This window comes from Suncus etruscus, chromosome 16, assembly GCF_024139225.1.
Source record: "Suncus etruscus isolate mSunEtr1 chromosome 16, mSunEtr1.pri.cur, whole genome shotgun sequence".
NCBI lineage: Eukaryota > Metazoa > Chordata > Mammalia > Eulipotyphla > Soricidae > Suncus > Suncus etruscus.
In genome coordinates, this window is record NC_064863.1 from 85,145,674 (window position 1) to 85,158,702 (window position 13,029).

General features: G+C 35.1%; 1 protein-coding gene across 1 annotated transcript in view; it reads right to left on the minus strand.

Annotated features, from left to right (window-relative positions):
- Nucleotides 1–13,029, minus strand: part of RAP1GDS1 (Rap1 GTPase-GDP dissociation stimulator 1) — a 153,397-nt gene that overhangs the window by 116,562 nt on the left and 23,806 nt on the right. Inside the window, exons 5-6 of the mRNA XM_049789894.1 lie at nt 12,365–12,487; nt 5,171–5,296 (exon numbers count right to left, since the gene is read on the minus strand). Coding sequence (XP_049645851.1) covers nt 5,171–5,296; nt 12,365–12,487 — 249 coding nt within the window. The remainder of the gene's footprint in view (nt 1–5,170; nt 5,297–12,364; nt 12,488–13,029) is intronic.

The following is a 13,029-nucleotide window of genomic DNA, read 5'->3' on the forward strand; positions in this document are numbered from 1 at the left end:
ACATTAATTGTTACTAATCAGTTTTAGCATTTGTATTCAAAAGAAAAAATACTGTCTTTAGCCTTTATATTAAAATGAAAGGCATAGTTAGAATCACTAACTAAAGGTCCATGTATTTTATATATATATATATATATATATATATATATATATATATATATATATATAGTGGGGATTGGGACCATATCCAGCAATGCTCAGGTGTTACGCCTGGCTCTGCATTCCGAAACTGCTCTTTGAGAGATGGCGGGGATCAAACCCAGGTCTGTCCTAGGATGACCACATGCAAGGCAAATGCCCTACCACTGTGCTGTTTCTCCAGCCAGCATCCATAAATTTTGAGTATACACTTCAAATATACTTAATGTATTGAGTATACATTTATACTTTGTATAAATGAAATGATACGTATTTAACTTCATTACTGACTTTGGCAAGCCTGATTACTGCTTCACTTAGCATTTTTATTATTTATCAATGAGCAAAATTAAAATTTTCTTTATATCATTTAAGACAACACAATTGGTTTCTTAAGTGTGTATTTCTCTGACAAATGTAGATATAAATATAAATATAAAATATTTAACTCCCATATAGAGGAGAACTTGCTTAATTTTCAAATGTATAAATTTGAATTATCTATTATTCATTTACTGGTATATAGAATGAACAATACTTAATTTCATGTAATCATTCCTTCTAGTCTCTGGTTAATAACATTTATCCAATGTATGCAATATCAATTATTTCTTGATCTCAAAAAGTAACATGAATAAGCAGAAAGAAACTCAGTCTAGAGTCATCAATTTATTCTAGGATTTACTGTATAGTCTGAGAATTTAACATAAAGTTCTTTAAACCTATAAGGTTACTGAACTAAACAAATAAGCCTTACACACGCTAACCCAGGACAAACCATGGTTCGATCCTAAGGCATCCCATATGGTCCCCCAAGCCAGAAGCGTTTTCTGAGCACATAGCCAGGAGTAACCCCTGAGCATCACCAGGTGTGGCCCAAAATCCACAAAAAAAAAAAATTTACATGTGCACATTTATATAAAACTAATTGAAAGAAGGGACACCAAACCCCTCCATCCATCAAAAATAAAATTAGGGGCTGGAGCGGTGGCGCAAGCGGAAGGGTGTTTGCTTTGAACACATTGTCCTAGCATGGACCACTGTTGATCCTCCGGCCTCTCATATGGTCTCCCAAGCCAGGAGTGATTTCTGAGTACATAGACATAGTAACCCCTGAGTGTCACTGTGTGTGGCCCAAAAAGCAAAATTAATTAATTAAATAGACTGAACGTGTGTATTTCTGAAATGTAATGCAACTTTTTTTGGGGGGAAGGACTTGAGCCACACCCACCAGCGCTCAGGGGTTATTCCTGGCTGTGCACTAAGAAATCACTCTTGGCAGGCTCAGAGGACCATATGGGATGCCAGGAATCAAACCCAGGTCCATGCTGGGTCAGAGCTGTGTGTAAGGCAAATGCCCTACCTATCTCTATGGGCCCTGTAACGCAGCTTTATTTTTTGTTTGTTTGTTTTTGTTTTTGGACCACACCTGGTGAGGCTCAGGGGTTATTCCTAGCTAGGCACTCAGAAATCGCTCCTGACTTGGGGGACCACATGGGACACCAGGAGATCAAACGTGATCTGTCCTAGGTTAGCGTGAGCAAGACAAATGACCTACCACTTGTGCCACCACTCCGGCCCCCTGTAATGCAACTTTTTATTTAAAATCTCAATCCCTAATATGAGTCATCACATTTTTTACTATTTTTCTTTAATCAAAAAAAATTTCAGATTTCTCAAAAAAACTTATTCTGACAACAAAAAGTCTCAAAATATTGCTTGTGTTACAAGTTTGTATACTTGTGGCCAAAGAAACAGATAAGCCATTAGCAGCTGGGCCACATAGAAGTCCAGATACTAGAAAGTAAAATTCAAAACTGAAGTGGCAAGAAAAAAAAAAAAAACCTGACTTTTTAAATTAACAATATTCCCAGCCTGTGACTGTTTTCATCTTTATATACAAGTGATTGGAATTTAGAAAGTTCATCAGGAGTAAAGCCTCACTTCATCCCATTTGGTAGTTACATTGGTTTCTTATCTGATGTTAGAATTTCACTCATGATAGAAAAATAATTTTAGGGGCCAGAGAGACAGCATTATCATTCTGAATAAATCCACACAAAAAATTACTCATTTGGAACACATTTATAAACTAATCAGTATGAAAAGCTAAAACATTTGATACATATTTAAACATTACTTATTTGTAAGAAAGAGAATCCTTGTATTTTATAAATCTTTTATTTTTATTTTCTATTTTAAGAATAATACACTATTGAGAACGGGAAAAGCCAATTTATCAGTTTACTAAAATAAAATTAAACACTTTTACTAAAGATAATATCTGGGTTCTTTCAAATTCACAACTATTATAAAACAAGAAGTGCATGGCAAGTACAATCATATTTCTTGTATTTTTGCAATTATCTTTTTAATTTCTGTAATTCAAATATGATTTACTTTACCAACATGGATTTTGACAAAATCACTACCAAATTCAAAAATTTCACTTCAATTGAAATGGAAATCACACCATCTTTGTATGTGAAAGGCATAAGATAGCACGGCAAAATAAAGCTTTATTACATAGGTTACAATAATGAATCACATTTTTATATTTATTCATTTTAAAGAAAAATTTTACCTACATGGCTTGAAAGCATAAAAAATAAACTGTATTTACTATGCTTAATTTTTCCATTATCTGCAATTTCCATTGCACTATAAAGGACTAATTATATTCATACGAAATGAAACCACAGCCTTTACCACATAACCTGTTGCATCTTCAGTTTACACTACATACCTCAGTAGAGAAAAGAAACTGGCTGTGATAAACATTATAATAAAAAGTCCAATTTCATCAAAATCATCTTATTTAATAACTAAACAAAGTTAAGATTCTTTAAGATATAAAGAACCTTTAAGTTTCTTTAAGATAGACATACTATGAATGTGCACTGCGTACAAAAACTTCAAAGCAATACGAAAGAGAATTTTCAAGAGACAATAAAATTCAAGAGTAGAAGTACTCAATCTACGTTCAAAGAGCACATATCAAGAAAAATCAAACTATGCAAATATTAAAGAATACTATTCAGAGCTTGAAGTTCTAGAAATAGGCACAAACGAAAGAATAAAAATGGAAAGGCAGGAAGGGTTGCAGCACACCCCAAGATAAGGATGGCCCAGGATCAACATCTGGCCCTGCCTCTTCCACAGCACTGCCAGGTATGATCCTGGTAACCTGGCTGTAGTAGTTCTGGTGGCACCGAGTACTGCTAAATCCAACAGCACCAATCACCAGGCCCACTCACTGAACCACAATTGTCAGAAGAGGGTGCCCTCACAAGGAGATAATACCAATGAATATACCCTCTGAAGAATTCTGGAATAATTCTTCAAAAAAAAAAAAAAAGGAGCAAAAATGATAAAAAAAAAAAAATCATTAAAACAATGCTCTAAAAGTACAGGCCTGACATCAATCTTGATTATATTGCAGAGGCCTTTAATATGTATTATTAAAATCAATCACATAAAATGTGCATTAAATAATTCTTTCTTAAATACTAACATTAGAAGTGTGTGTTCAAGGGCCGGAGAGATAACATGAAGGTAAGACATTTGCCTTTCATGCAGAAGGTCGGTGGTTCAAATCCCAGGATCCCTGTGCCTGCCAGGGGTGATTTCTTTATTTTTTTTTCCCCAGGGGCAATTTCTGAGCCTAGAGCCAGGAGTAACCCCTGAGCACTGCCGGGTGTGACCCAAAAACCAAAAAAGAAAAAAATAAAATAAAATAAAATAAAGTATGTGTTCAATGAAAATGCAAAGTTAAAAATAAAAAGCAGTTGACTTTTTTTTTTTTTGGTCTGTTTTGAGGCCACATCTGGCAATGCTCCAAAGTTATTCTTAGACAGCATTTAGAGGATAATCCTGACTGTGCCAGGTATCATTTCTATAGGTTTTGCAGGATCATAAAGGATGTCTGGGGTTGAATTTGAGTCAGTTTTGTGCAAGACAAGTGGCTACCCATTGTATTATCACTTTGGTCCTGCATTTGACTTTTTTTCTTTTTTTTTTTCTTTTTTCGGGGGTGGGAGGGTACACCCAGTGATGCTCAGGGGTTATTCCTGGCTCTGCACTCAGAATTATTCCTGGTGGTACTCAGGGATGCTGAGGATTGAACCAGGATTTTTTTTACCACTATTATCATAGACAAGTTATAAGGAACAGCTACAGTTTTCATATTTTTTCTGCTTCTTTCCTTTATCAAAAATAAACATATGTATGGCCCAATTTTCTATCTGGCTTATATACACAAATGACTTTTAGAAACACTGCCTGTTATAAGAGAATCAAGTCTCCCATGTTTATAATAAAATATAAATTCAGATGAAACAAAGAAAAAGTTATCCAATTCTATAAAGACTTGTAGATTATAACAGTATGTGCTAAATACGTTCTTTTAGCTAAGAAAATAACTAAAGAAAAATCAATATAGATTTTTAAATTGAAATACATTCAAAACTACTGGGTTATTTTAATATAATAAGAAACTCAGCAAATACAAAATTTTGGTAAAAACTACCAAATTTTACTACACGAATTTTAATTTTCTTCTTTACATAAGTAGAACAGTATACTACAGACAGTGATGAAGATGATAATGATACAATAACAAATAGAAATGAATTCAATGTAGATGTCATAAGCCAATCTCATTCTAATGAAACTGATTTTAATGAAAGATTTTACTGAATTGCATATAATCAAAAATGTATTTGGACATTAGGTTCATTTAAAAACTGTTCATAAGCCTTCTAATTCAGGAAGTTTTTCAGTTTTACACTAGAGTTTTATCCCACAAAATTAAAAGTCTGAATAAATGGCTTTTCTCAAAAATATCATCTGGTGTATCAAAAGGAAAAAATTCATCAGTTCTGCTAAATAAGCAGATGCTAAATAAGCAGAACAAATGTGTACTATCCGTGTGAGTGTCTTACCCTAGAAAAGAACGCTTACACTAAAATTTGTGTTAATCTTAGATTTTATTTCTTAAAAACGTATGTGTTACTGGCGTTTTAATACTTACGGCTATCATAACATATGTTTCCTAGAGCCCTGCCAGTTTGAAGCAGCACTTCCTGATCTTTACTATTCAGCAGTTGCACCAGGGGTGAAATCAATCCAGCATCCACACAGGGAATTCGCATAAATTCTAAAAAGAGACATATTAAAATTAAAATGTGAACATTCACAATTTACTCAACCTCTTTTAAAAACTATAATTAAAATGCTTTAACTGGTTACTATATAAAAAGTACAATTGTATCCCTACTAAACACTTCATAAAATAAGCCAAAAATAATGAATGTGGGAGTATTTATATATGCTGATAATCTTTCCTATAAACTGTTAGTTTACAACTTGTTTTCATCCAAAACAAAGACCTTCTCTGGTTTCCTTGCCCTCCTTTTACCTACACTCTTTCTTTACATGTTGAAGGCCTACCTAGATGGAACCAGCTCAAGAGAAACATTTTGTCCCCCTAACCCCAGTTGTGGATTGAAGTACTTAGTAACTGACTGTGGGTTTGGCAGGCAAATCTCTCTGAGAGGTTGGACGCTTCCTAACCACACATTTCATCCTCTTAAGCTTAGCTTGGTTTACTTCCTGTGGCCACCCCTACTCCAGACCCATTTCCAGGTTTTGATTATATCTGGAGCCCCACAATAAACCAACCAACTTTTTACTTAACTTTTATTATATACTTACCTTGTATTATAAATGAGCTATTACTACATTCTAATAATAACTGCAAATGCGTGGATGACAATATATGATGATGGTAAGAGCAGCAGTGTTCACTATACTAGGTGGACACAAAAATATCAGAATCATAAATTAAGTCATAAAATAGCCCAATTATTTATTATGTGCTCACTAATACAGTTTATTTTTATTTTGCTTTGGGGAAATATTGGGTAGTGAAAAGTTTAACCTTAGCTGGAAGTTCAGAAATAACTCTAGCAGGGGTCAGAATAACCAAAGTGTGTTGGCAGCAGTCATGGAAAATGCCTTACACATTGTACTATTTCTCAAGGCTACAATTTTCTACAAAGGTTTATACATATAAACAAAACTAATCTTTTTCAAAAGGCAAGAATTTTCAGAGACATCTGTTTATCTTAATCCATACCTTTATTAAAATTCATTTAACGGATTATTGGCTTTTGCTGTTTTGTGTCGGTCTAATTCGTTCACAGGTCTAAAGCAAATGTTCCCAAACTTTTAGGCCTATTATTTCTCTCTTTTTCACAAAGGAAGTGATTCAGTATTTCTCCTAAAAATAATCTACATTCTTGGGACACAAGGAAATGAAAACATATCCCCTACTCAGAGACTGAGAGAATTAATGTCATTAAAATGTCAACTGCGGGGCCCGGAGAGATAGCACAGCGGCGTTTGCCTTGCAAGCAGCCGATCCAGGACCAAAGGTGGTTGGTTCGAATCCTGGTGTCCCATATGGTCCCCCTGCCTGCCAGGAGCTATTTCTGAGCAGACAGCCAGGAGTAACCCCTGAGCACCGCCGGGCGTGGCCCAAAAACCAAAAAAAAAAAAAAAAAAAAAATGTCAACTGCTCACCAAAGCATTGTATAGAGTCAGTGTAATCCTGGTATGTTACACATGACTTTTTTTTTTTAAATAAAAGATCAAATACTCCTGGTATTCATATTGAACAATACACTTTCCCCTCCCAAATACCAAAGCAATACCTTAGGAAAAAGGATATGAGAGGCATCACTCTCCCCAAGTTCAAACTGTCTGATCAGTGGAACAGATCTGAATATTCTGAGAGAGATCTTCAGATATATGGTAAGTTAACCCTTTATAAAGGAGCAAAATATATGAAGTGGAACAAGGAAGAAAGCCTCCAATAGGTGGAAATAAAGAAAAATTGTCAGCTACATGCAGAAAATAAAAGAATTTGAATATCTTTCTAACCCCATGCAAAAACTGGAAGATCAAAATGAACTAAAGGCCTTGATATCACACCTAGAATCATATGGTAAAAATAGAGAAATATAGAAAGAACACTCAATGATACTGAAGATAAAGGTATCTTCAAGGATGAAATACCACTGTCCAAACAAGTGGAAGCAAAGATAAGGAAATGAGATTAAAACTTCTAAGAAACTTTTGCACCTCAAAGTAAATGGTGGCCAGGATAAAAAGATTTCCCATGGAATGGAAGAAAATAATCACCCATTCAACTGATAAGGAGTTAATAACAAAGATATATAAGACACTGGTAGGACTTACAAGAAAAAATCCAATCACATCAAAAAATGGAGAGAAGAAATGAACAGAAATTTCAAGTAAAAATACAGCTGGCCAAAAGACATATAGGAAAATATTCCATTCATCATCAGAAAGATGCAAATCAAAACAACAATGAGATATATCATCTCACATCACAGAAATTGTTCCAAGTCAAAAAAGAACAAGAAGCACCAGTGCTAGAGCAGATTCAGGGAGATAGAGACTCGCATTCACTGCTGGTGCGAATGTTGACTGGTCCAGTCACTGCGGAAAACAGAACTGGCAGTTCCGATCAGCAGCCCATGACTCTGATATTTGCACGATACTGCAAGTTGAGACCCCACGGAGTAAGAAGGATTGACATAAAATGATCGAGCTCATTTGTTGCATATAAAAAAAAAATGAGAGTGTGGATGGAATATCCAATGACAATAGAGATGAAGGCAAGAAAGACTGGTTAATTTGAGAAGCTTCCCACAAAGAGCAAAGAGTGCAGTTAGGACAGCATAAAGACCACAATGCCAACTATAGCTTGAAATGATCACTCTGGACAAGAACTAAGAGCAAAAAGCATTCAGAGTGATATGCACTATACCCCTACAGCAGTGTTATTTCAAAGCAGTGTCTAAAAGAGGGAAAAGAGGTGGGGGGCAAAGTCTGCCATTGAGGTAGGCCTGGTGGTGGGAAAACTAAACTGGTGAAGGGATGGCTATGAGATTTGTATTGCTGAAACTCATATCAGTAAAGTAAAGTAAAATAAAGTAAAGTAGTAAAATAAAGTAAAGTAGTAAAGTAAGTAAAGTAAAATAATATAATTAAATTAAATTTAATTTAAAAATTAAAATAAAATAAATCCAACCTTTAATGTCACGAACATATCTATGAAGTACTGGAGAAGAAATTTAGCATACCTGAATAAGCAAGTAGCCCAAAGTTATCAATATTGCCTTTGTAAAATACACAGATCACACAAACTCATACTCGCGCGCGCACACACACACACACACACACACACACACACTTAATTAAAAAAAATAGTAACTTCTACTTCTGACCACTACACAGATCAACCAGGCAAACAATTATTAGGAGACACTGGGAGATAGCTCAAAGGTTTAGTCGTGTAGGTGAGACCCAGGTTAGACTCCCATCATCACATGTACAACAGAAGCAACTCCTGAGTACCACCAAACCAGAAGCAGACCATCCCTAAGCACTACAGTTGTATCCCCCAAATACACTAAAAAAAATTAATATAAAAACTTGGCCTTGAAAAAATGAAATAGAAAAGCTTAGTAGATGTTCCTAAGCTTCTCTAACCCCCTACAAGTCAAGACACATGCTTCTCTAGTGCACAGTGGATGAAAACATACTACATACTTGAAGAACACAAAACAAGACTTCATAAAACAGGGGGGAAAGTCCTATCAAACACCTACTAAGACCACAAAAAGAAAAGTAGGGGAGAGAAAAACAATTATGTGAAAAAGCTACAGCTTATTACTCAACAACAACAACAACAACAACAACAACAACAAAATCAATCATCAGCATTGCATGGTTCTCTGCTGAGAGTAATTCTGAGCTCCTATCCATAAGTAACAACTGAATAACACTGGGTATAACAAAAAAAAAAAAAAAAAAAAGGACAACAATAAAAATTCCATAGCATTCTTACGTGACGATACAAATACTGCTAAAATTAACAAGGAGCAATAAAACTCCCCATATACCAATGCATCTCAATTAGTGGGGCACGCTCTCCAGGGGGGGCGCAAATTTCCGTAAAGGGGGGTGCGTTTGACCTCGGCAAACACTGTCATAACAAGCTAAACCCCGTGTTTAAGTCTCTGTCTCAAGCTGAGAGTTGCTGTGTCCTGCTTCAAGTCCTGCTTCGAAAAGCTCTGCATTGCAAAATGTGCTCATTGTAGCCATTCATCCAGACATCACCTCTGATTAAAACATCAGCTCAAATTATTTTATATACTTTTGTCTTGCAGGTTAAAGTTTTTTTTTCAATAAAGATACTATTTACAGTTGCGCAGGGGGCATGAAAAATGTTTTCTTCTTCCTAGGGGGCATGACAGAAAATAATTGAGAAGCACTGCCATATACCAATGCAATCCTGAGTAAAACGATAAAAGGAGGGGGGTTTTGCTTATCCTGATTTAAGTGATTACTCAATCCAGGGGCCCCAAAGGTGATTGTCAGCCAACTAAGTCAGTGGTCCAACATAAGGACTTAAGGAAGCAATGCTGCTTGGGCCTTGTACTATAGGTTTACCTAAGTCACTGATTGTGCTTAGAGGCCTCCAGAGGCCTTAAACCTTAAAGTGCTTAAGGGCCTTCAAAGCTGTATTTAGTGATTGAAGAGAGACTATACAATGCTAACAATTAAATCCTGAGGAGAATATATATGGAGAAGATATGCTAGATATATTCCCAAACTTCTGGTGCCTAATTTTAGTTGTACTATAAAGCAACATATTCATAACTGTGTGATACTAAAATAAAAGCAGACTATCATGGATGATGCCAATGGAAGAGAACTAAGAGTACAGAAATAAATCCTCAGAAATATGGGTAGTTGACATTCAACAAAGTTTAAGATGTATACAGAGAGGCAAACCTCTTCAAATATGGAACAGATTTGAACACAATGCCCCCAAGAAAAATTAATCCCTCAATTCACTCCAAAAAGATGAATTCCAAATGGAGTAAAGTTCTTGACCATAAAATACATTATCAGAAATCTATATAAGAATCTATAATATGGAATTCAAATGCATCTTCAACTATTCAATGTCACTGACTTAGAAGCAGAAAAAAAAAATAAAACAAAAAGGACTATATCAAAGTACTGTACTGCAAAAGCATACTAAAATAAGGATGCTCTGAGCAGGAGAAAATACTCATTCACAACAAATACCTGAAGATTATAATGTACTAACAAAACTGAACAATAGGGGGCTACAGAGAGCAAGTAAGAAGACTAGGGTTAGTTACTGTAGGGATAAGAAAACCCACTGGAACCGGAGCGGTTGGGCATTTGCCTTGCATGCTGATGACCTAGGACAAGCCACAGTTCGATCCCCCTGCTTCCCATATGGTCCCCCAAGCCAGGAGCGATTTCTAAACACATAGACAGGAGTAACCCTGAGCATCACAGGGTGTGACCCAAACATCAAAAAGGAAAAAAAAAAAAAAAAAACAAACCTCTGGTTTGGACTTGGAACACTGAATGCCAGAAATGATTATCACCAGAAGTGAATATGTTTCTAAAATTTAAAAAGAAAACCAGCTCGGGGCCAGAGCAGTGGCTTAAGCGGTAGGGTATCTGCCTTGCACAGGGTAAGCTAGGATGGACCGTAGTTTAATCCCTCAGTGTCCCATATGGTCCCCCAGGTCAGGAGCAATTTCTGAGTGCATAGCCAGGAGTAATCCCTGAGCGTCATTGGGTGTAGCCCAAAGACAATAAATAAATAAATAAATAAATAAATAAATAAATAAATAAATAAATAAATAAATAAATAATAAAAGAAAACCGGCTTTCCTAAGCAAAGAGATAGTATAGGGCTTGTAAGGCATCTTGCATATGGCCATCTCCCAGCACTTCATATAGTCCCTGAGCACCAGCAGAACAAAAAACTACAAATAGCCCTTGATCATTGCCCAAAAAAAAGTAAAATGAAAAGTAAAAGTAAAATAAAAAGGTTTCCTGATCTTAATCTAGGAGATGAGATGTTGAACCCTGACCCATAAATTGTTGGCTACTGTCCTTCGGGGCAACAGATCAGCACTGATGTGATCTTCCCAAACTTATTTAACTCAATATCCTTTTGTTGAATTATATTTTGGGGAAAATCTCAAGGTCTTTGATTCACTTTAAATGAACTTATGAATAAGGTATGAAATACAGATCAACTTTAATTTTTAATTAAATGTTTAATTTTAATTTTCAATGTTTTAATTTCTTACACATTTATCCAGTTTCCCCAGTATCATTTTTTGAAGCAGATATCTTTACTTCATGTCTTCATGTCTACTTCACATTCTCAGCTCTTTTATCAAAAATTAACTGTCCGTATATATGAGGCTTTTTGTCTTTGGGTATTTGATTCTGACTCACTGAACAGAGAACCTATCTTTATTCCATGCAGTTTTGATCACAATAGCTTTATTTCATAATTACAAAGTAGGCAACAATTAGGTAATACCTAAGCATTTCTTATTTTTCAGTATGGCTTTGGCTATCCATGGTGTCTTCTGAATTTGTACAATCTTTATTATTAACTTTTCTAGGCCCTTAAGAAATGTCATCTGAATTTGGATGGGGATTGCAATGAATCTATATAATAATTTATATCTATATAAAAACTTAGGATACTAATTTTGACAATATTGATTTATCCCACTCATTAGAATGGGCTATTAGAAAAAATAATAAATCGGTATGTAGACTTAAAAATTGAATTCATATTATAAAGATGAATGCCTCAGTTGCAACTTTAAGAAACAAAGTAAGTAGTAATGTTCCAGTACGCAAGAACAAATAGGTAATAGGACCTTCAATTCTATATTTTTTTTTTTTTTGGCCAAACCCAATGATACTCAAGGGTTATTTCTGGTTCTTCACTCAAAAATTAGTCCTGGTAGTCTCAGGATTTATCTGAAACGCCAGGGATTAAATATAGGTCAGCTGAGTACAAAGCAATTTCCCTACCCACTCTATCTTCCCAGCCCTCATTTCGACTTTAAAGGAATTGAACATAAAATGGAAAATATTAAAACAGATGACTATATGACTCTAATCATTCTAAACAATTATATGAAGAATCAAAAGAGAAACTGAAATAAAAATATCTAAACTACAAAATTAAATCATAAATTAATAAAACATACTGACAAGGAAGGTGTAAAACTGAAGATGTTTCCAGCAGAAAAGTTCTTGAGGAAAACCTCACCATTTTTGGCTATTTCTGCTATGATGTTAGCTACTTTGACAGTGCAGGAAGACTGTGGAATCAACAGACTTGCAAATAGTTGAAGTATTCCACTTCCTTGAATTTTTTCACTTGTCTCCATATCTGAAAGAGATACAAAGAACATCAATGAAAATAGTCAATGCTACATTGAATCTTAAGAAATAACAAACATGGGGCCGGGCGGTGGCGCTAAAGGTAAGGTGCCTGCCTTGCCTGCGCTAGCCTTGGACGGACCTCGGTTCGATCCCCCGGTGTCCCATATGGTCCCCCGAGCCAGGAGCAACTTCTGAGCACATAGCCAGGAGTAACCCCTGAGTGTTACTGGGTGTGGCCCAAAAACCAAAAAAAAAAAAAAAAAGAAATAACAAACATTAGCTTCAGTATAAAATAAAAGAAAAATTATGAATTTGCTTCCACTCCACAAGTTTTATTTTGATTTTTATTTATATTAAGAATCAGTAACATATTTTAAATGCTTTATAATATAAATATACAATATGTATTACAATATATATAACAATTTGTCTACCAATAATAATAAGTATAAAGGAATACTTTCTGAATGCCATTTGAACACTAGACTTACTTTTCAAAACAAGTTCTAATCCTTCCTATCTGGAATAGTAATGTATTTTTCTTTTTTA